This window comes from Toxotes jaculatrix, chromosome 22 (genome assembly GCF_017976425.1).
Source record: "Toxotes jaculatrix isolate fToxJac2 chromosome 22, fToxJac2.pri, whole genome shotgun sequence".
NCBI classification, from domain to species: domain Eukaryota; kingdom Metazoa; phylum Chordata; class Actinopteri; family Toxotidae; genus Toxotes; species Toxotes jaculatrix.
Window position 1 is genome coordinate 2,834,697 of NC_054415.1, and position 20,304 is coordinate 2,855,000.

General features: G+C 40.7%; 1 protein-coding gene across 4 annotated transcripts in view; it reads right to left on the reverse strand.

Moving 5' to 3' along the window:
* dgki (diacylglycerol kinase, iota) overlaps window positions 1-20,304 on the reverse strand; it is a 53,637-nt gene that overhangs the window by 14,073 nt on the left and 19,260 nt on the right. For 2 of the 4 annotated variants that reach the window (XM_041030205.1, XM_041030202.1), the window contains exons 2-14: window positions 12,641-12,749; window positions 10,021-10,116; window positions 6,956-7,030; window positions 6,033-6,089; window positions 5,820-5,888; window positions 5,647-5,715; window positions 5,433-5,549; window positions 4,596-4,670; window positions 4,233-4,328; window positions 3,574-3,656; window positions 3,101-3,161; window positions 2,823-2,936; window positions 648-773 (exon numbers count right to left, since the gene is read on the reverse strand). In XM_041030205.1, the coding sequence (XP_040886139.1) occupies window positions 648-773; window positions 2,823-2,936; window positions 3,101-3,161; window positions 3,574-3,656; window positions 4,233-4,328; window positions 4,596-4,670; window positions 5,433-5,549; window positions 5,647-5,715; window positions 5,820-5,888; window positions 6,033-6,089; window positions 6,956-7,030; window positions 10,021-10,116; window positions 12,641-12,749 (1,147 nt within the window). The remainder of the gene's footprint in view (window positions 1-647; window positions 774-2,822; window positions 2,937-3,100; window positions 3,162-3,573; window positions 3,657-4,232; window positions 4,329-4,595; window positions 4,671-5,432; window positions 5,550-5,646; window positions 5,716-5,819; window positions 5,889-6,032; window positions 6,090-6,955; window positions 7,031-10,020; window positions 10,117-12,640; window positions 12,750-20,304) is intronic. The other 2 variants (XM_041030203.1, XM_041030204.1) reach the window with 2 other exon arrangements.

Sequence of the window (20,304 nt, forward strand, 5' to 3'; positions counted from 1 at the left end):
AACTCGTCCATACTTAACAAACGAAAACGGTGGACCATTGTCCTTGGCAAATACAATGTCGACTAAAAGATGACACATCTATATTTTTTTAAACAGCTGAGCGAGAATAACAAAAAGCCCTGCACCACTTACATGGGCGTCATCATTATGCATATTTAAAAAAATAAATGGTGTCTCTACACATGAACTGTCAGTTGTAGATGGTTCAACTAAGCACAGACGTCCACTTTAATGATCACTCTGAGCACACAGAGGACAGAAAGTGAAAGTCTGCTCACTAATTCATCTGCTCAGTTTGTGCTGACAAGACATCAGCCTGACATCTGCAGACAGATGTTAGCTGGCGTTCGCTCCCCGGCAGGGACAGAGTGAATAAAGTGGAATCCACACACTGTTCACTCGACTTCCACTGAGTCTTTTTTCGGTCTATACCCCTGTAGATGCCATTTTTAGATTGGCCAGAGTCAGCCAATCATCCTGAGTCATGACAGTCCCTGTAAACAGCTGCATGTCCGCATAGACTGTAACTATTCACCTACAACCTGTGCAGGTTGTAGTAACTCAATTTCCACAAAGATGTAGTAAACCAAGTACATACACACACATACGGCCTATCTGCCAGCTCATACTCCAGGTTGATGTCTGACCTTCTGTGTGCCCTCCTCTGGCTGGGTAGAACTTTTCTCTACTAGCAGGTTCCACCGGTCCAGCTGCACCACTGAGCCGTCCTCCACATGACACAAAACCTTGGACACTGGCTCATCTGTGTAACCCTGCAGAGACAGAAACAGAAACAAATACAAATCATTTTAATTATGTACCATATACATATATAAAGGGAATTTAATACTATCTGTCGTCTATCTGTCAAACCACCATCGTCTTTCTCTTTCCCTCTTATCCACTTGATAACAAGAGTACGAAACATACACAGAATGAAAACAAGAAAGAATGGAACAGACAGTAAGTGGTCATCGAGGCTGCTTCACTGACACCATAACTACTTTAAGAGAAAAGAAAGCTGAGAGCCTGCCACACACACATACAGTACATATACACAAACAGAAACACACTTTATGCCTCCCTACAGTCATTCCATGTGTCTCTCCCTTCCTACTCTTCCCTCCATCACCTTAGTTTTTTACTTTCTCCCTCTGCAGCAGGTCAGGAAGTCAGTGTACCAAGAACTGCACCAAGTGACACACAAATACACACAAGGAGACAACAATCTGATGATAGTAGCGCTCATCAGCAGGGCCTCCTCTGAGGCACGCACACACACATACAAACACACAACAGAGCTCACACCCTGACACACAGCAAGTCACAAGGACATTCACACTCACACTGAGAGAGATGGGAAGAAGTCAGGCAGATGCAGCAGTTAGTAACAGAACTGAGACAGTAAGAGACGAGAATGGAGGGGAAAAGGAAAAGGAAAGAAAGTAGGGGGATGGAAAGGAAAGATAAGGAAGGAAAAGGTAGCAGTGGGATGAGAGGGAAGGAAAGAAAAAGAGAAATGGGAAGAAAAGGGGGAGAGAACAGTTAAAGGAAAAAAACAGAAGAGGAAAGGAAAAAAGGAAAGCTAACGAGCAACAGAGACAAAGTAGATAAAAAATCCTGCAGTCAGAAATACCCAACGAAGCAGAGGACAAAAGGGACACACTAATTACACTAATTGCACACATGGTAGATATGAACATTCACTCAGCCCCATCATTGTTCAAAGCACCTATCTATCTGTATCTGAATCTCTCTGTACTGCTGGAGATGCCAAAGTCATTCACTCGCCCTTGGTTCAAGTCGAAGTTAACTTAAATGTTCCTTGAAGAGTAAATAAAGCCAGTTAATGCAACACATAGTGTTAATAATAATAATTCAATACAGATGATGTAGATAACATATTTTTGTAGAGATTTTGAAATATTTCTTAATAAATTCATAAGAAAATATAATGAAATGCAATAAAAAATAACTGAAATTCCACGTCAGGTTTTTGACTTAAACTTTTGACTAATGTAGAGAGACATCTGATGTTTTATCAAGCCCACATAACTGGTCTAAAGAAAAGCCTAATGGAAGAATGTGGGTGCTTGTAAAAAGGTCTCTTCTTCTATGTAGCAGTACAGTTATGCAATGTGTGTGTGTGTGTGTGTGTGTGTGTGTGTGTGTGTGTGTGTGTGTGTGTGTGTGTGTGTGTGTGTGTGTGTGTGCGTGTTTGTGTCTGTCAAGGGGCAGATTCTTGATACTTCAGCACTTTGCCTTATTTTAGGAAGAAACCTGCAGGAGTCTGCAGGATGAGATGCACAGGAAGTGAGCTCCCGCAGTCTTCCTGGTATATGGGTGTGTTTTTGCTCCCTCAGGTGTCAGAGAGGTAAATACTGGATTTATTTTAACTGCATATCAATATCTGTCCATATTTTTGCATAACTACTACAATTATTTAATATTTATTTACACATATTTATTAGATATTTTTATTCTATTTTATTTGCCTGGGCCATTTAGATACTCTGGTAATGTTATTTTTCATTTATACTGTATATATATTACTTTTCATTTACATGTTATACATTGGATGTGTTAGCATTGTTTTATTATTTTATTTATCCTAATATGATTTTCCAGCTGCTATAACCCCACAGAGATATCTGCACTTTGATCTAAAGTATTTTAATCACGGTGTGGATAAATAATCTGACCCCAAAGTCATTAAACAGCCAAAACAGACACTTGTGAATGAATGAATACAGGGAGGAGAAGCTGCTACATCCTGTCGCTCTCTGTCAACTCTGCGGCAGAAGTCAAGGCTAGGAACTCACCCCACCCCAGTTGAGCGTCCTGGCGAGGTCATTTCCTGTTCCCAGAGGAAGAACAGCGACCGGAGGCTGGGGGTTCATCTGCAGCTCATCTAGAGCAGACAAGATCCACCCCACCTACAGAGAGACAAGGATTTAGAACAGAACATATGGAATTTATCACTAAAACACTACATAATTGTTTAGCTAACACCCTCTCTCTCTCACCTTTGGAAAAAAACAATGAAAGTTTTGAGAGAGTATATATAACAGAAAAAGAACAGAACAGAATAGAGGCTTACAGTCCCGTCCCCTCCACAGGCTAGGATCCTCAGATTTGGCACTTTCCGATACAACTCCAACCTGAAAATTCACAAAGTGCACATAGCAGAGAGAGGCTCGGTTGTAGAATAAAAAAGGCTTCTTTGGCAGAAAGAAGTGCTGATTGGTGTCGAGTGGGTGTAATTGGTCCAAGTTTCATAAAAATTGCCCAACCCATGGGCAGTGTATCTGAATGAATAAAAGAGGATAATGACTAAAACTGAAGTGAGAAGACACAGTATTTTTCTCCCAGCAGTGGATTGTGATAATAGTGCGATGAGAAATGAATATTTAAGTAGAAAATTACGACTTAACTGGCTGCAGAGAACACAGTTTCACACTCATGAACTGTCAAACTCAGAATGTCACACTGACTTTAATCTGAACGTGTGAGGAGCATGATTTTTTTTTTTTAAATAAAAGACCAACACTTTCCTCAGTGAAGGATACTTACGCCTCTCGCAGGCCGCCCTGTGACAGGTCAAAGACTTGCCGTGGGTTCAAGATCCACATGAACATCTGCAACACCTTGGCACCCTGCACAGAGAGAAATATAGATTAACTGTTTTCAAATCCAGCATGATATTATAATGATGGTGATGAAGTTTTTCAGTAAACTCAGTTCATCTGATAAAACTAATCGTGTTTGAACTGACATCTTCCTAATTAAATGTTCTGTCACTGGTAACTGGCAAATTTTAATAACACACGTCGGCTACCAGCTCAAACTGCCCGATAAAAGCTGCGGCACAAAGCTCTTTATTTCATTTTAAATAAATCACCCCACAACATCCTGTTGAGAGCCATACAATGGAGGAGTAAATTAATCACAGATCTTCATTTATTAAAATCTGATAATATCATCATGATGCCACATGATGTTATCTCTTTTATGACAGTGTTCAGTAGAAAGGTTGTTAAATCCAGTGTCACAGAAAAAGGGAGAAACTCTTCCTGCAATAAAAAATATTTGCAGGCGTAACTAAAGAGACACAGTGTTTACAATGTTCAGGACCTTCCCCACGGACACATATACAGCTCAAACAAAGCTAACGTGTGTCTGTGTGTCCATTGTCTCAAAGATGAAGATAACAGATTCAAAAGTTTGCTGACCTGGTTGCCCCCACTCTTAGGATTGACAAAAACCAAGATGGGCTTCATGAGAGGAGAAGGAAGAGGCTTCAACATGAACGGACGCCATTTAGACTCCTACAGAAAGAGACAGAGAGAGACAGAAAGAGACAGAACAATGTGCAAAAAGTGGAAAAATAATTTAATGAATTCACATCTACAATAAGTATGTAATACAAAGAGCTAAGAGAAGAAGCTTCAAGGTCAGTGAAAACATTTTGAACAGGAAGTAAAACATAACAGTCTGATCACGTGAGGGGAAAATACAAATCTGAGCCTTTGACATACACTTAAAAGGGACGTACATCTATATTCTCTGTCTGTCTCTGTCAGGGTGTTACTTACATCCAGTCCCTTCTTGCTTGTCCTTCGTTTGAAAGATGTCCGCTTTTTTCTCCTAGCAGAGTTCTTAAGTGAGCTCTGGGGCACACACACACACACACACACACACACACACACACACACACACACACACACACACACACACACACACACACACACACACACACACACACACAAAGTTCAATGGTTAGTTCACTGTCACCATGTCCCTTGTGATGGTAATTAAAAGTGCAACGAAGCATGTGATGTGACTGAGGGATGTATGTGTGTGTGTGTGTGTGTTTGTGTAATGACGGAGACACAAACCCTGAGTTCCCTCAGACAGATCAGACATGTGTCAGCTCAAATCACATCATAGCCAAAATCACACACATACACACACACACATCCTTGTTTTACTGCATTTGTGGGGACCTGTCATTGACATAATACATTCCCTGTATTATGGCCCTTAGCCCTATCCTAACCTAAACCTGAATCTGACATGAACCCTAAAACCAGGCCTTATCCATCAAACAGCCCTGAGGTACAACGGCTTTGTGGGGACCAAAATGCTCTTGGACCCCACAAGTATAGCAGGCTTCTGCATTTCAGATCCAACCAATATATTAAAACAAGCTTCTCTCTCTCTCTCTCTCTCTCTCTCTCTCTCTCTCTCTCACACACACACACACAGTTTTTGACACAGGCCTTCTTTTAGAGTTTTATATTTAGATCCACCAAGTCATCTCTCATTCATGTCACCAAGTGACAGCCAGTGAACTTTATCAACCAGTGGACTGACTGGTGAGGGAGCTCTGTAATGGGAGTGTGTGTGTGTATGTGTATGTGTGTATACACCTGTGGTTTCCTAACTTTGATGATCCAGGAGGGTGGTACTATGACTCCAGCGTGGGCCCCCAGTGAACATGGCTCCTCAATCTGGTGCAGCATGAAACACGTCACCTTGTTGTGGAACTGCAACAAAACAATCCTTGTTATTATTTATCCTCTTTATTAATCATCTCATCAAAGACAAGTTTTACATCTGAGCAACAGAGGATGAGGTACTTACTGCCTGTTTGCACCAAGAACAACTGATGGCGATGATTTCTTTACTGTGGAAGAACTTCTGTTGAAAGCTCTACAAAAGCAGACAGAAATAACCCTGAGGTAGTCTGCAGGAGCACTAATAACTGCACATTATTGTGTGTGTGTGCGCGTGTGTGTGTGTGTGCGTGTACTTACCTTTCCACATTGTCTACATTTGCCTTCCTGTCTCCGTCTGTGAACCCAGTGATGTCTCAGTATGTTCTGCTGTCAGAGGGAAAAAATGCCAAACGCACTCATGTTTCTCATGTTTTCTCTCTCTCACAGTGTAAATGTAACACACAATAATTCCTCTTCTCTCACATTTAGTCACAGACACGTTTACGCAACCACAGACACACACACACTTACATCTCTGAGGCATCGAGATCCTCCCTCTCTGAAGGTTGGCTTACATCGGAAGTTAATCTAGGCAGAGACAAGAAAAAAAATAAACACTGAACTGAGGTACAAAATATCAAATAACATTAGTACCATGGCAGTATATAACCACATGGAAAAAACAAAATGGAAAATTCATAGGAACTATGAAACAGAAGTTAAGGGTAGCTGGTGAGATTGCCTCAACGAGATAGGCTGCCTCTTAGGATCGAAAAATCTATTCTGATGCTTCAAAATGTTTCAAAAGCTTCATGATTGGGGTTTTTTTTATCCACACATAAATAATAGAAAAGCTAAACCTTAAATCATAACGAAGAGAAAAAGGAGCACCAGATAAACTAGTCCTGCTAAATTCTAAATGCCAAACTATCAGAGAAGCAGTAACCACCGTCTCTCTTCTGACTCTAGTGAAATTCCTTCAAAGAACATATTTAAATGTGTGTAATTATAGATCAGTTTATAAAACTAGCTCATTAAGTCAAATGTTTGTTTCATGTTTCATGTTGGGCCTGTGACAGTGATTAATAATGAGCATAAAAGTCTTAAAATGAAGCTTTTACAGATGATATATCTGTCAGACGGTTTGGCTTCAGTCCTCAAATCCCTTTTTCTCTATTTCACCACTTGTAGCTTCTGCTTTCTGACTCTGTAAAGCAGTAAAGCTGAAATAGTGTGGTGTATATTACCCACACTGAATCTAACTAAGCTGCCTGCACTCAGTCAAGCCTAAACGTGTTTCAGCTGAACAGGAACAACGTAGCAGGAAACTCAATTGTTACAAATATCTGTCTGACCTGAAGGATGAAAAATGTGTTTTATAAATTAAATTCTCTTCAACAGTGATAGTGTATCAAGTGTCTGTGTGTGTGTGTGTGTGTGTGTGTGTGTCATACCTTCTCTAGCTGCTCTATGCAGCCAGTGTGAACAACGATCTTACAGGCTGCACATTTCCTCCTGGGGGCCGACTTCTTAAAGGAGAAAACAGACACACAGCACAGAAGGTAGTGAGGCACATAAACACACTAAAACATGCGCACAACAAACACAAGCCGTGTGAAGATGCACACTGATGATATGCACACTCTGTTAGAATCTGAGAAGATGCACAAATACACAGTGAAATCTGCTCAGTGTGCCCAAACGTTTCCCTTCTCTTCCCATTCAGTTTAAAAAGCGTTCGTAGTCTTTTATCAGCAGCATTAACAGCACAGTGCCACTCCAGGCATGAAAAGGGACACCTTGACATTTTATAGTTTCACTTATTTTTCTTCACCAGACATGACTCAAAATGAAGAAAAGGAATTATGCTGGCATCAAATTAACATTAATGGTGCTTCTGAAAGCATTAGAGCAAACTTCTCCAGTGTTAAACACTGATCAGTGACTAACAGCAACTGCAAGATTCAGAAAACCAGTTTTGAATATTTATTATGTCTTTTTAAGTTACTGTTAGCAGCTCTGCCAGGCTAAGAGATGCTTTGAGCTGAATGATAACACAAAGCTGCTAACATGCAACAACTAGCACCAAACAAAAAGTACAGCTGAGGTTGATGAAGCATATTATTTTTACAACTGAAAACTAAAACTATAAATCAGTGGTGGAAGAAAAAGTTGAATTGATAGCCCGGAGATGGTCTCACTCATTTATCACACAGTGTAACTGGCAATAAAAAAATAATAGGCAAACACTCAAGATGCCAAAGTGCTGTTCGCCTTCAATAAATAATTTTGCCCCGCTGCCCTTGCTCTTACAACAGACTGCTATTCATTATAGGAGGTAATGTGACAGCTGATAATGGAGTGGTCACTGGGTTCGCTCTTTTACTGTCACAGTGAGCAACACTTAATGGCACAGGGCTTCTCTCACATTAAAAGAAAACAACAAACAAAAACAAACAGTATTTTACTCTCACATCTCACTGGTTAATGGCTCTGAATGTTCTCACGCTGTAGATGTTGATGAGAACGTGTGGCCAAATGCAAAAGACAATAAATATATTTTTGTGTTGCATTACTGTAATTACTTAAGTTTCTTTATTGTGAACTTGGAATTACTCTGTATAAAAACTGGAAGGTGCCACAATTCATAAACAACAAATAAAGACATACAAAACAAAAGAGCCTCTCGGTGACTATGACCTGCGAGGTGGGGGTCACATGACTGACTGATAATTGCAGGTTGACCACTATTGGCTGTGTGAGCTGTTCTCACGGAGTTATCTTACAGACCACACCGGCTGTGGGTGAGTTTGTATAAAGAAAAATGTTGCTGTGGATACAGTTCAGTGAGAACTGATTATTGAAAATTGCATTTGAGGTCTTCTTCCTACAGTCGTATTGAGCTGTGCCATCTTTAATTATCTGATATTCCTTCAGCCAGAGATTTTTAACTGAGTTTATGAAAAAGGCTTTTGCTGGCAACAGACCCACACAATGAGGAATTTAAGAGAAAAATGTTTGATAATAGAAATAAGTAATACTGAAATTGCAGGGCAAAAGAGGGCAAGATGGATTATTTAATTACAATTTATTCTAATTTCTCCATTGTTATACAGTAAATGATTAACAAGCTTTACTGTGTTGCAGCAGAGCTGTATTGTTCCCTTTGTCATTGATTTTACCATTTTGCAGTGCAAGTAGACAAGCAAGAAAGGTTCCTGCAAAATAATCTGCCGACACTTTTGTCTGTCTCTGTAGCTATCTTGAGAGCCTCCCTGTGAAATACTGTGAGAATGTGTAAACAGAGGTGACAGATAGAATTTTCTACAGCATGAGTCTTACATTATTTTCAGCGCTGAGTTTAAAGGCTCAGCTGCAGCCTTCAGACTTGCCAGGGTTTTCCTTGATGACTAAGACTAAATCAGCCATATCTAGCTGAGAACAGGCAGGAATGTGCTTTGTCATGTCAACCATGACTTATGAAAGCAAACTCAGATTCCACTGAGGCCCGGTTGTCCTTTTAAGTAGCCACAAGCACACAACAACAACGGAGTATTTATCTAATTAAATTCATGACAGAGAGAATTTATTTGTGCTGCAGCTCCATCTACCTGGCAGCAGCCTCACCATGGTCTTGTTCACTCACTGTAATTGCAGACCATCGGTGGAAATGTACGGATATGTTATTATATTGTTGTCAGCTTTAAAGGTTATTTCTCAGCTCTACCTTCCAAGTTCTGCAGTTCCTTGGAGGATGTATGAGAGTGGAGAGAAGGTCCATAACACCTGTAATCTAAATATGATTTCTACACGGCTCTGGCCGCTCGTGCTTAATGCATCTTGAAAGTTCACTTTCCAGGTAATTTCCTCTGCTGCTTTGTAGATACGGTTCATCTGAATGAGTGTGAGGCATCCTGTTTAAAATAACGCTAAATTACTGGAGGTCTAAAGCTACAAGGGCACAATACACGCTGTTTCCAAAACACTCAGACCACCTGCTCTGTCCGTGAACTATAGGTGACCATGATTTGTCTTCATGAGTCATGAAGGAAAAATTACCAAATATCTTGCATTTGATCTTTTGTAAAAGATACTGAGCAGTGGAAAACAATGTGAAAAACACTGAGCCTTGTATTAAATTGTATGCTTTTAGAAATTAGTCTTTTTTCCCCCTATTCTATCTTTTGATGTTAAATCCAGAAAAACAGCAGAAAAAGACTAATTCTACCACTGCTGCAATCAGCTGTTGCAGTGCTGTGGCAATAATCTTCTCTATGTAACGTCTGGCTTGTGGCCAGCGTCTGCCCTGTGCTTAGACCAGCCCACTATGGCTGACCGCAGATCAGCCAACCACGTCGCCTCACAAGCTTTTAAAAGCTGGAGACATTAAGTATTACCTGCTTCTGATTCTAAAGTCATCAATTCTTTCCATTTTAATGGAATTAAAATCATGTCTGCTTAGCAAAACAAGCCATTAAATAAACACACACACACAGTGGTCAGTGTGTACACCACTCACTGCAGTCTTTAGTAGGCAGGTGTCCTCTCCGAGATAACAGAGCTCTCCTGAGCAACTCGTCTCCATCCACAGGTGATCCCCGTTCACGGCGTTCTCCTGCAGAGCAGAGACACAAACGAGACGGAACGAGAGGGAAATGGTGATATAATAACTCACATTATCCTCGTGCATCTCACACTCGGCCTATTTTCAGTCGCATTAAACTGCAACCATATGCATATAAACACTCGGCAGTGAAAGCGGTCAACAAGTGTGTCAAGCACATAACTGCCGCCGCTGAGTAGGTGGGTAATTTCACAGTGCATATTAATTTAAGGTGCTAATCAAAACACTAGGGGCTGATTCAAATGCAAACACACACCTACATAACACACATGTATATGCATACAAACATGTAAGTGTGTATGGCTGTATTTGTGTGTGTGAGTCAGTAAAAGGATGCCACCAGGTTCACTGTACAGCTTTCAGGAAATGTTCTTAGCAGTTGATTTATAATTGAATAAAGAATAAAAGGAGCGGTGAGGGAGGGGGTATTCAGTTGGTTGCTACAGGCAGCCTCACCTCTAGAGGCCACCAAATCCTACAATCCTGGTCCTTTAAAAATAACTAAACACTACAAACTTAAATGAAGATAGGTTTTTGGTTGGTCCTGCAGGTTCTGGAGCTTCAGATGCTCTCAGCCTACTACAAGTTGATAGGTGTCACTCGTTAATCTACTGTCATTTCTAAAAGTGTCCTTAAGCTTAAGAGGGTTCGCATGATGGATTTTACGATCATCTCATCCTTAAGATGCTTTTGGGAAACGAGGCCCTGGACTGCGATAAGAGGAGCCAAAGCTGTCTCATCTTTTTCTAATCTCTCCCGCTTTCTCTCACTTCTCTCAGATGTTAAATCATGGCGAGAGCTGCCTCTGCTGCAGTATTAAGTCAGTGATGGTAAATCACTTTCAAGAGCCATTTGTATTCATTTGCAGTCCTATGAGAGAAATCCAAAAGAATCAGTTCTTAGTCATGGCACTGTTCTGTAATTTAGCCTGTAAAACCTTGGAGTGGCCCCACAGCGAATATGGACAAACACTATCTGACTCATTAGTGCCTAAAAGGGGCCATAAAGCCTTAGTAAATCAGCCCCTTAGAGTATTATAATAATAATGAGTGATTAAATACAATGATTATATATCAGTGTGTATGTGTGTGTGTCATGCAGAGAGCTAAAGGCCAGCGATGACGTGGTGGAAGTGTCCCTGCAGACAGAGCCAGAGGGGAATCTCAGATGTGGGCCGACAACAGTTTGTCTACTTACACCTTCCAATTAATAACACAGCAAGTTTTATTTACTATTCATTACTCACGCATGATTTATTTAGTACCTGTTAACTGTTCAGTATAAAAGACCAAAACCATGAAATTATGAGTTGACCAAGCTTAACTTGAGATTTGAAGTCTTCCACACTGACATCCTTTTTTTTTTCTTGATTACACAGGATGAATTTTTAGCACAGTGTTCAGTTTGAAGCATTCTGGAAACTGTTTTTCTGCTTAAAGTCCCATGTTTGTTTTCGGAGCCTGGCATGCTTCAAATTGAAAATGCTCCTACTTTGATTATTCTAAAGCAAAAACCTCCCTCTGTCACAGTCATTCTTTTCATGTTGAATCAGATAAAAATAGAAGCCTGCCTTTCTTCCGTTAAAACCATTGTAAACAAGGTAAAGTTGGCAGCGGTCATTTCTGCACACCCTGTTTCAGAAACAGAGACCATCAAAGTCAACTTTACAAAGTCAACCCCAACAGGATCTTACATTGTTTTTGTGATAACTGTCGACCAAAATGACTGAATTTGCTGTGGACTCTCCAAAAAAAAATGTATATAAAATTTTGATATAAAATCTAAAGTCATTCACAGAACTCCTGAAGTCAACTCAGTTCAGGTACTGAAGTACAGGGACTAATTTTTGTCATCACAAGGGCACAGATTGCTTGACATATCAGTTTGGAGTGCCACAGCTGAAATGGCCAGAGAAGATTTTTTTCAGGTGGAAACGCTTTGCTTTGTCTATTTTTCAGAGTTGTTTCACGACACTTGGCAAAGTGCCTTCCATATCATCTTGACATTTCCCTAAGCATTGGGAAATGTGCTACATCTCAAAACATAAATCGTTTTGAAATGGCTCTTTGGCTTTGAGAGGCATTTCGAAAATGAAATCCATTAAATTCTGCAAAATAAAACCCTGGAAAAGTCATATCCCATAAAGGTCTGACACATAAAACTTTCTTTCCACGCTCAGTTATCGAGACATTTTCTAATACTGATCAACAACCCAAAAGAAAATAGCTGCTTTTCATTTCCACATAAACATACGGCTGTTGAAACCGGTCTGCTAACAAATCTGTTGGCATGAAAATCCAAATGTCATTCAGTGACTCAGCCAAACAGAACGAGCAGAACGGAAACCTGGGTTTTTTTGTGTGGTGTTTGAACCTTTATGATTTTATATATACGTGATTTCAGTTCTTTTAACTGCATGCATTAGTGTGCGTGGGTAAAATCAGGATGTAACAAACACTCATACGATAACTTCATATTCAGATAAGATAAGATTGAGTGTATGTGCATGTCTGACCGTCCAGTCCACGCAGGTGCGCAGATCCTTGTTGGGGCCGTTGGATGCAGGAGGCAGGGAGGGCTGGGGTGGACCGAGATGCTGGAGGCCTGAACGGGAGATCGCCTTCCTACAAACCCACATAACACAAAGGAGAAGAAACACTGAAAAACACAGTTCACTTCATCAGGATACAGTATCCGCTCGTGTGAAAAATCAGCACTGTCATGTTTATCTGTGACACAGCTCTCTCACCACGGAGCAGCTAAATCACAGAGAGAACTAGATTTCAGTATAATTTAGTATGTAAATGAATTATTCATGTTGTGAGACCACATTTGAGAGGGTTCAGCTGGAGATATTTGGTTGAGGAGAACTGGGAACAGCTTGGAGGAGAGACTGCCAGCAGCACTTTGGGGTGATGAGAGAGAGACGACGACAGAGCCGTTCTGTCAGAGGATGAGTCAGCAGTCATCTACCTCTCCATGTTTCAGTCTCTGACTCTCACCCTGTCGCACTTCCTTTTCCCATTTTCTGAAATTTTCTTGTCTCTGTGTTTATCTGTTTCTCTATGTTTCAATTTTGCCTCGTGCCAAGTCTTCACCATCACCTCCTTCATCACCTCCCTCGTCCACATCAACCCACTCTACCCATCACATCATCATCTGTCCATGTGTTCATCTATTAACTGTCCATCTAGAGTTTCAGTAGCCAAGTGGTGTTTAAAGGCCCTAAGAACAAATTCCCTCAATCAGCCAACGGGTTCCTACAGGAAGACGTGTTTTTTATTGCCAAAGTTACAAAAGTTTTGTTTTTATCTAAAACTTTTCCAGAGTTTTTTCATTAGAAACAGCTGAATTCCTGAATTTGAAGGCAGCATATTTGATAATAATGAATGAATAGTTGTGTGTGTGTGTCTGTCTGTCTGTCAGTGGAAAAGGTTGCACAGAGCATCTGACCCCCCCTGTTGAAAGTTTCAGTGGCCGTCTGTCTAAAATTATCAACCAGGACAAAGAGGAGTCCACTTACACACCCTGTAACCTGATGACACACCTTGACACACAGTCACACACACACACATGCATGTACGCACACTCACGACTCTTGGGATAAAAATAGTATTGCGTGGGTGACACCAGCACAAATGCAAGGACGTATGGTGACTGGACATATGCCACATAGAACAGGAGACCACACACACACAGACAGAGTCCAAAGTCATAAATAAATCTATGCTGGAGAATGTATGTCCAGTGGAAATACTTAAACGACTAAAGCATAATTTCACTTTATTTTTTTATGACGGTGTTATTTTTGTAGTCCTCATTTGTTTTGCTCTGGTGACATTTTACTTGTAACCTTCACCGCTGAGATGCGAGGACACGGCAACATGCTAAAACTGAGCGCATTAGGGGAAGTAACGCGAGCAGTCAGACGATCACACAGCCTGAGAACTAACCCACTTTTTTACTGAAACCACTTCTTTGGAAGTGAAATCAAAGGTAGAAAGTGAATGTGCCAAAAAAAACACATGTAAAAACTGTTTGAGGACATGTGTATGCAATGTTTTTTGACATATTTTGAAAATTTACACGACAAAGGAAGTGAAACTGTGTTAGTTTCTCATTAATCTTTGACCCAGTACTTACTGCTGTGAGCAAACAGCATTTCTAACACACTGGGTGGCAAAAATGGATATTCTGGGTGTGTTCACCTTCATTTTTAGCTGCAGACGACTGTGTTCTTGAGTATAAAAGATTGACTGACTTCTTGCTCTTGCTGCGTCCCCAGATATGAGCCATTAAGTTCAGCACTCAAACATTACTACTCAAAGCAAAGAAGAAGAACAAAAAAACGAAAAAAAAAAAGATTTCTGATTTCTACAACTAGACTAAGAACATTAAACACACACACACACACGTAACCCTGGTGCTCATTGCCATGTCTGAATGTTGAGTGGTGAGGATTATTATAAACTGATTAGGGTTGATCAGATATGAATGAATAGACTGTGTGTGTGTGTGTGTGTGTGTGTGTGTGTGTGTGTGTGTGTGTGTGTGTGTGTGTGTGTGTGTGTGTGTGTGTGGCATCTTACTCATAATGAAACAATCCTTTCATAAAAGTGTGTACCTGAGTGTGTTTTGTTGCTAACAGGCAGAGAGGGAAAGTCAGAGCTTCTAAAATGACCCAGCAGCGAAAATGTCCTTGACGCACTCATCACAGAACAAGATAAATGTGAATACACACTTAAATATGCAAACACACACACACACACACTCTCTCATTCAGAGGTCACGGGACACCATTATATTTGAGTGAGTCCTAATCTACTAAAAGCAGACAGGATCACAGGCATTAAGGCTCAGTCCTAAAATCTAAACAAAAAAAAAAAATCGGCGTGAAGCACAAGCACAAGCACACACACACACACATACACACGCACGCACGCACACACACATACACTTAGCCTCAGAGTTATTTTAAGTAGATTTGTTCTCAGAAAAGGCAGCAAAAGTCCATCAATCTAAAAATAAATCTTGTTTAAAAGCATTTAAATAAATAGGCATGATAGCCAAACAAAGCAGAACTACAAATCACACCATATCAACCATGAACACTCAGTCCTGTGTCATTCTCTCTTTCACGTGATAATTTGTCATGTTAAACACTTTCAAAGAATGTGTGCTTTACTCAGGATGTACACATGTCAAGTTTACAAGCAGAGACAGGATGAGAAATGAGATACCGTGAGACAGACATACATATACCAAATTAAAACCTTAACTTAACTGATTAATTGTTGCAGATCTAAAATTAAAGTCAAGCACAGTTAAAATAATGGACGACGACTGAGGTTAAAATATATCGTATGACCAACGTTTTTTTTAGATTTTGAACTAAGAGGTGTGTCCGCAGCTAGTGTTACATTTAAACAGGACAGGTGAGAGAAATGTTAGTGGACAGAGACACAGACACTCAGCATGTTAAAGCCTCTGCTGAACAGATGAACCCTGAATAGTGGATTGAATGCAGCTGCTCTCTGCTCCCTGTTCTAACACCACCTACTCTCTCTGTCTCTACAGTGTAAAGCTGCCTCTCTCTTCCTCCCTCTCTTTGCTGTTCTCTGTATCTGGCCCTTTCCCCTTCACCGTCTCCCTTTCTTTTCTTCTGGAACTAATCGCTCTCCTTTTCCTCCTCCACTCTCTTCTTCTATTCTCCACCTCCTCCTCTTCCTCCACTCCGTCTCCTCTTTTCTTCTCCCACTGGTTTGCTGCTCCTCCTCCTCTCCTCCCTCACTCTCCTGTCATCCTCTGTTCTCTTTTTTCATCCTCCCCTTTGCCTCCTCTCCTTATTTTCCTCCTCCTCCTCCTCGTCCTCTTCCTCCTGCAGAGGTGGGTTGTCGGCGTTGCTATAACGACGGCACAGCGGGAGCATCGGCGGCTCATCCAGTAATTATATTGGTGGAGAATCTGCTCTGTGTGCGCGCGTGTGTGTTTCAGCAACTTTACAGTAAATGCAGTCACTTCGACAGAAACCTCATCACCCTATGTGGGATGACTGTATCGTGGACACACACACACACACACACACACACACACACTGCACATACCGTCTTCATTTCACAGCCTACACACCGAGTATGATGTAATCTCTGTAATTCTTCAACTGTTTTCTAAATACAGATCCTCCGTAACCATGGAGGGGTCAACAGTTACTACAGTAGGAACTGTTTGCGTAGTTCACTACTATTCAGGTGATTAAGGTGGGAAGAAAATAGGCTTCTCGTGGTGGGTGGTACAGCAGATGGCAATCAAGCCTACACTGGCGTAATTTTCTCTACACCACCGCTGCAGCCGTTTAACCAGTTTCTGAAAATCCCCACGTTTTCAGCCAGGCTCCTCGTGGCTGTGCATCACCGTTAATGATTAATGGTAAAGTGAGAACAAAAGTAATAGCCACAAAAATAAAAAAGGCAGCTGCAGGTGGGAGGAATCGAACTGAACATCTTCTGATTCGTGGAGCAGAAGACGTGATTATGTGGGAGAAGTTGGTTGACAAAAGAGACACAACTGCACCAGTGTGGGTTTGGTGTTAAGCCAGTTTTTGTGTAAAAGCAAAGCCTTTGTTCAACTTTAAAATCTGAAGGTTTTGTTTTTCCCTCAAGAACAGAGTCCACATTCAGAAGCTGAACAACATTATAATGACTATGCACATGTATACTACATGCATGACTGGTTTTGTAATCATCTTTGAAAGCAAAGTGAAAGTGAATTAATGAGTTCACAAGTCTAATGTATTTTACATGAGGGAAGTTTGGTTTTATTCCAGATTTACTGATGGTGAGGGTAAATTTGCTCCTTCCAGATCCTCAAATGTGAATATTTGTGAGTTTTCTTAGTCTTCCATCACCTCTGGTTTAGGTATTTTCATTTATTCGTTACCGTTGGCTGTACAAAAAGTAGCCTACACTGGCTTCAGTTATGGTTTGAGTCAAGAAGGTTCATTTTTCACAACACTGCTGCACTTTTATGTTATGAGTCACACCTCGCTCCACACCAAAAAGTCACTAACAACCTTGAAAAGAACAAAGCGGTCACAGCCATTCAACTTCAGCCTGACATGTACAGTGGGTGATGACAAGAAACATCTCAAGAATTGATTTGTTTCAGCACTGGTTAACAGGAAAAGCCATAATATGACCAGTTGCACTGATTATGATCCCTGTGCAGATACAGCTACTGGCGGAACTTAACATGGCAGCTGCTCAGCAGCTTCACTCACCTGTAGCCAAGAAGCCGGTGAAACCAACGCACTCTTTTCACCCTCCCACTCCTTCCTCCCCGTCCACTGGCTCCGACATTTATCATTGTTATTCTCAAAGGTTCTCTCACTAATTCTATTGCTAATATTCCACTCGACCAAGGTAAAAACACATTCCAGCACAGTCTGAATCATCCAGCAGTAATTTCCCTACGCGCTCTCAGTACAGGTCAGGTAATTATGCCAATCAACGTGACAGGCAACGGAGACCTGACACCAGACATCTGAGCTCTGTCCTGTGTAACAATGTGTGCGTACGTGAGTGTGTTTTTTGATTCAGGTATGAGTTACGGTAACGGGTAGCACAGGGTAAGATTTTGCATGAGATTAAGTCCAGTTAAAGGTCAGACTTCTGCCAAAGCTGAGTTTTTATGTTAACAGAAAATGAATATAGTCAATGGAAGTTTCTTACAGGAAACAGTAGAGAGTGTGTGTGAGTGTGAGAGCAGTGGTGTCCAATGAGCTATGACACTGGATCCACTACACCTCACATACGTACTCAACCTTCCTCTTCTTCTGCTTCTTTTTGATAAAGACAATAAGCAAAGTGCAAACAACAGAACTATAAGCATCTGTGTATCATAAGCATCATACATTTACATAAACTCAATTGAGAAAGTCATTGTAGATAAAATAACTTAGCCTACCTAAAACCTGATAAATGAAGGCACCTCAAATTGCCCTAAAAGGGCCATTATCTGTTTCAACAGAGGGATAAAACGCTCTCTCTTTCTCCCCTACATCCATCCTTTTGTTCCTCCCTTTTCTCTCTTCCTTTCCCCCTTCATTCCCTTACAGGTGAATCTGCTCTATTTTTGGAAACATTACGTAAGAGATAACCTGGCAAGGGCAACCTGAGAAACACATGCAGACACACAAGTACATGAGCTCATGCTTGCAAATGCACGTGCACACACACATTTATCAGTTCTATTAAAAGGAGCATTTAGCTAAATGTCTGTGCAGCCCAGTTACACTGAGATTTAAAGGCCAAGAATATTTTTTTTTAGCCATTTAATGCTGATGGAGTGCAGGAAAAAAACTTACAAACTCCTTTCCAGAAGATTTAAATGTCTTCTCTAGGTTAAGGCTGTAATCAGTAATTTATTATTTTCATTATCAATTAATCTACTGACTGTGTGTGACTGTTTTTGTCCAAATACCCAAAAATATTTAGTTTCTAATGATATTTGACAAATAAAAGCAGGAAATTCTCTCATTTGACAGACTGGAATCAGAGGACATTTGGAACATTACACTATTTTTTGCTTGAAAAATTACTGAAGCTCAAACACTAAAGTTGACTGTTGAGGACATTTCAGTTACTGGCAGACTCTGTCAGCATGTCCTTCACTCGGCACAATCTAACAAACCTTCAATCTAGTCTTCTGTTGCTCCACTTCTGTTTCTTTATCTGTCTCCTTTCAATCTTCCCCTTTCTTTATATCTCATCCCAATTTCTCTACCTCCTTTTATTCTCTCCTTCGCTCTCTCCCTCTATGTGGGTCAGTGTGAAAGGCTTGTTCGTTGCCGCTGGTGACACAGCATGCACGGAGTGTGTACTAGTGTGTGCATATGTGTGTTTGTGAGACAGATAACATACAGAGGACGTGCCTGTGTCTCTACAGGCCTTCTCTCAGTGCCTCAGGTGATGGAGTGTGATAGATAAAGGCTGATCACCACACATAAACACACACACACACAAAAACCACAATCAAAAACTCACACAGACTTTATAAGACAGCAGCCAGGAGGGCCTCAGCGTCTCATGGCACTGCTGTCATTTTTCACATTTCATAAGCAGGAAAAACACACAACAAACCGTCAACCACAACTGTATGAAACAAAGAACATAGTGACATTTTGTTTTATTCTGGGGACGAAAACAAATACAATCCTCTTTTTATCTGGGGGAAAAAAAGTCCTTTGGTAGCTTATAGCATGCTAACTGGCACTCAGAACTAGGAGATAACAAGCCACAGATAGAATCTGACTGACTGCATCCTGAGGTCCACTGTGGTTAAAACCATCACCTGAAGTCCACATGGGTCTGAACAGGAACAGAAACTGCCGATGGCTGTACTCCAAAAATAGCACTACCTCAAAAACCAGTCTTCTTATTCAGTTCACTTGTAATCGCTAAATCAAACCCTGTTTTGGTAACTGATTATGGTTGGTATATTTATTTATATTCTGCAATTACCTCTCTGTATCGTCATTTTTATTGTTAGTGGCAACGTCCATCATTCCCACACTGGATTCAAATAGTCTTCCCACACACGAGAGATAACACAGGGAGTGATGCAGTGTATAATGTAGTGTTACTGTTTTTAATTTTATCTTTTTGATAACAGCCTCACTGTTTACTGTTCAGTCCCTGCAGACGCAACAAAGCAGCATTAAGTTACTGCTGTAATGCAAACACAAAATTTCCCACTGCTTTTTAATGGTTACGGTGTCCACCATGAAAAGCAGCATCCCTGATTCAAGTCCAGCCAGGGGACAATGTTGTATCTCTTTGCCCTGTTTGCTTCTTGAAATGTTTCAACAATAAAGGCTTAAAATCGGCAAAAATACTTTGCATCCAACTGGCAAAACACAGGATTTTTGCTCTTCTGTTGTATTTCTGACAAAGTAGCTGCTTGAGGAGTCTTTGCAGTTGTGTATTTATAAGTAGGAGAATTTTCTCAACTTTGAGATTATCTGAAAACCTCTAAATCTCTAAACTCTAAACCTCCCTGAATGTTTTTCCCTGGACAGCAACAACATATTTTTGTCTGACATGACTCTCAACTACTCAAAATGCCAAAATGGTGTTTTCTGGGTTCAATTAACAAGACAAGACAGAAAATTAAACAAACAAA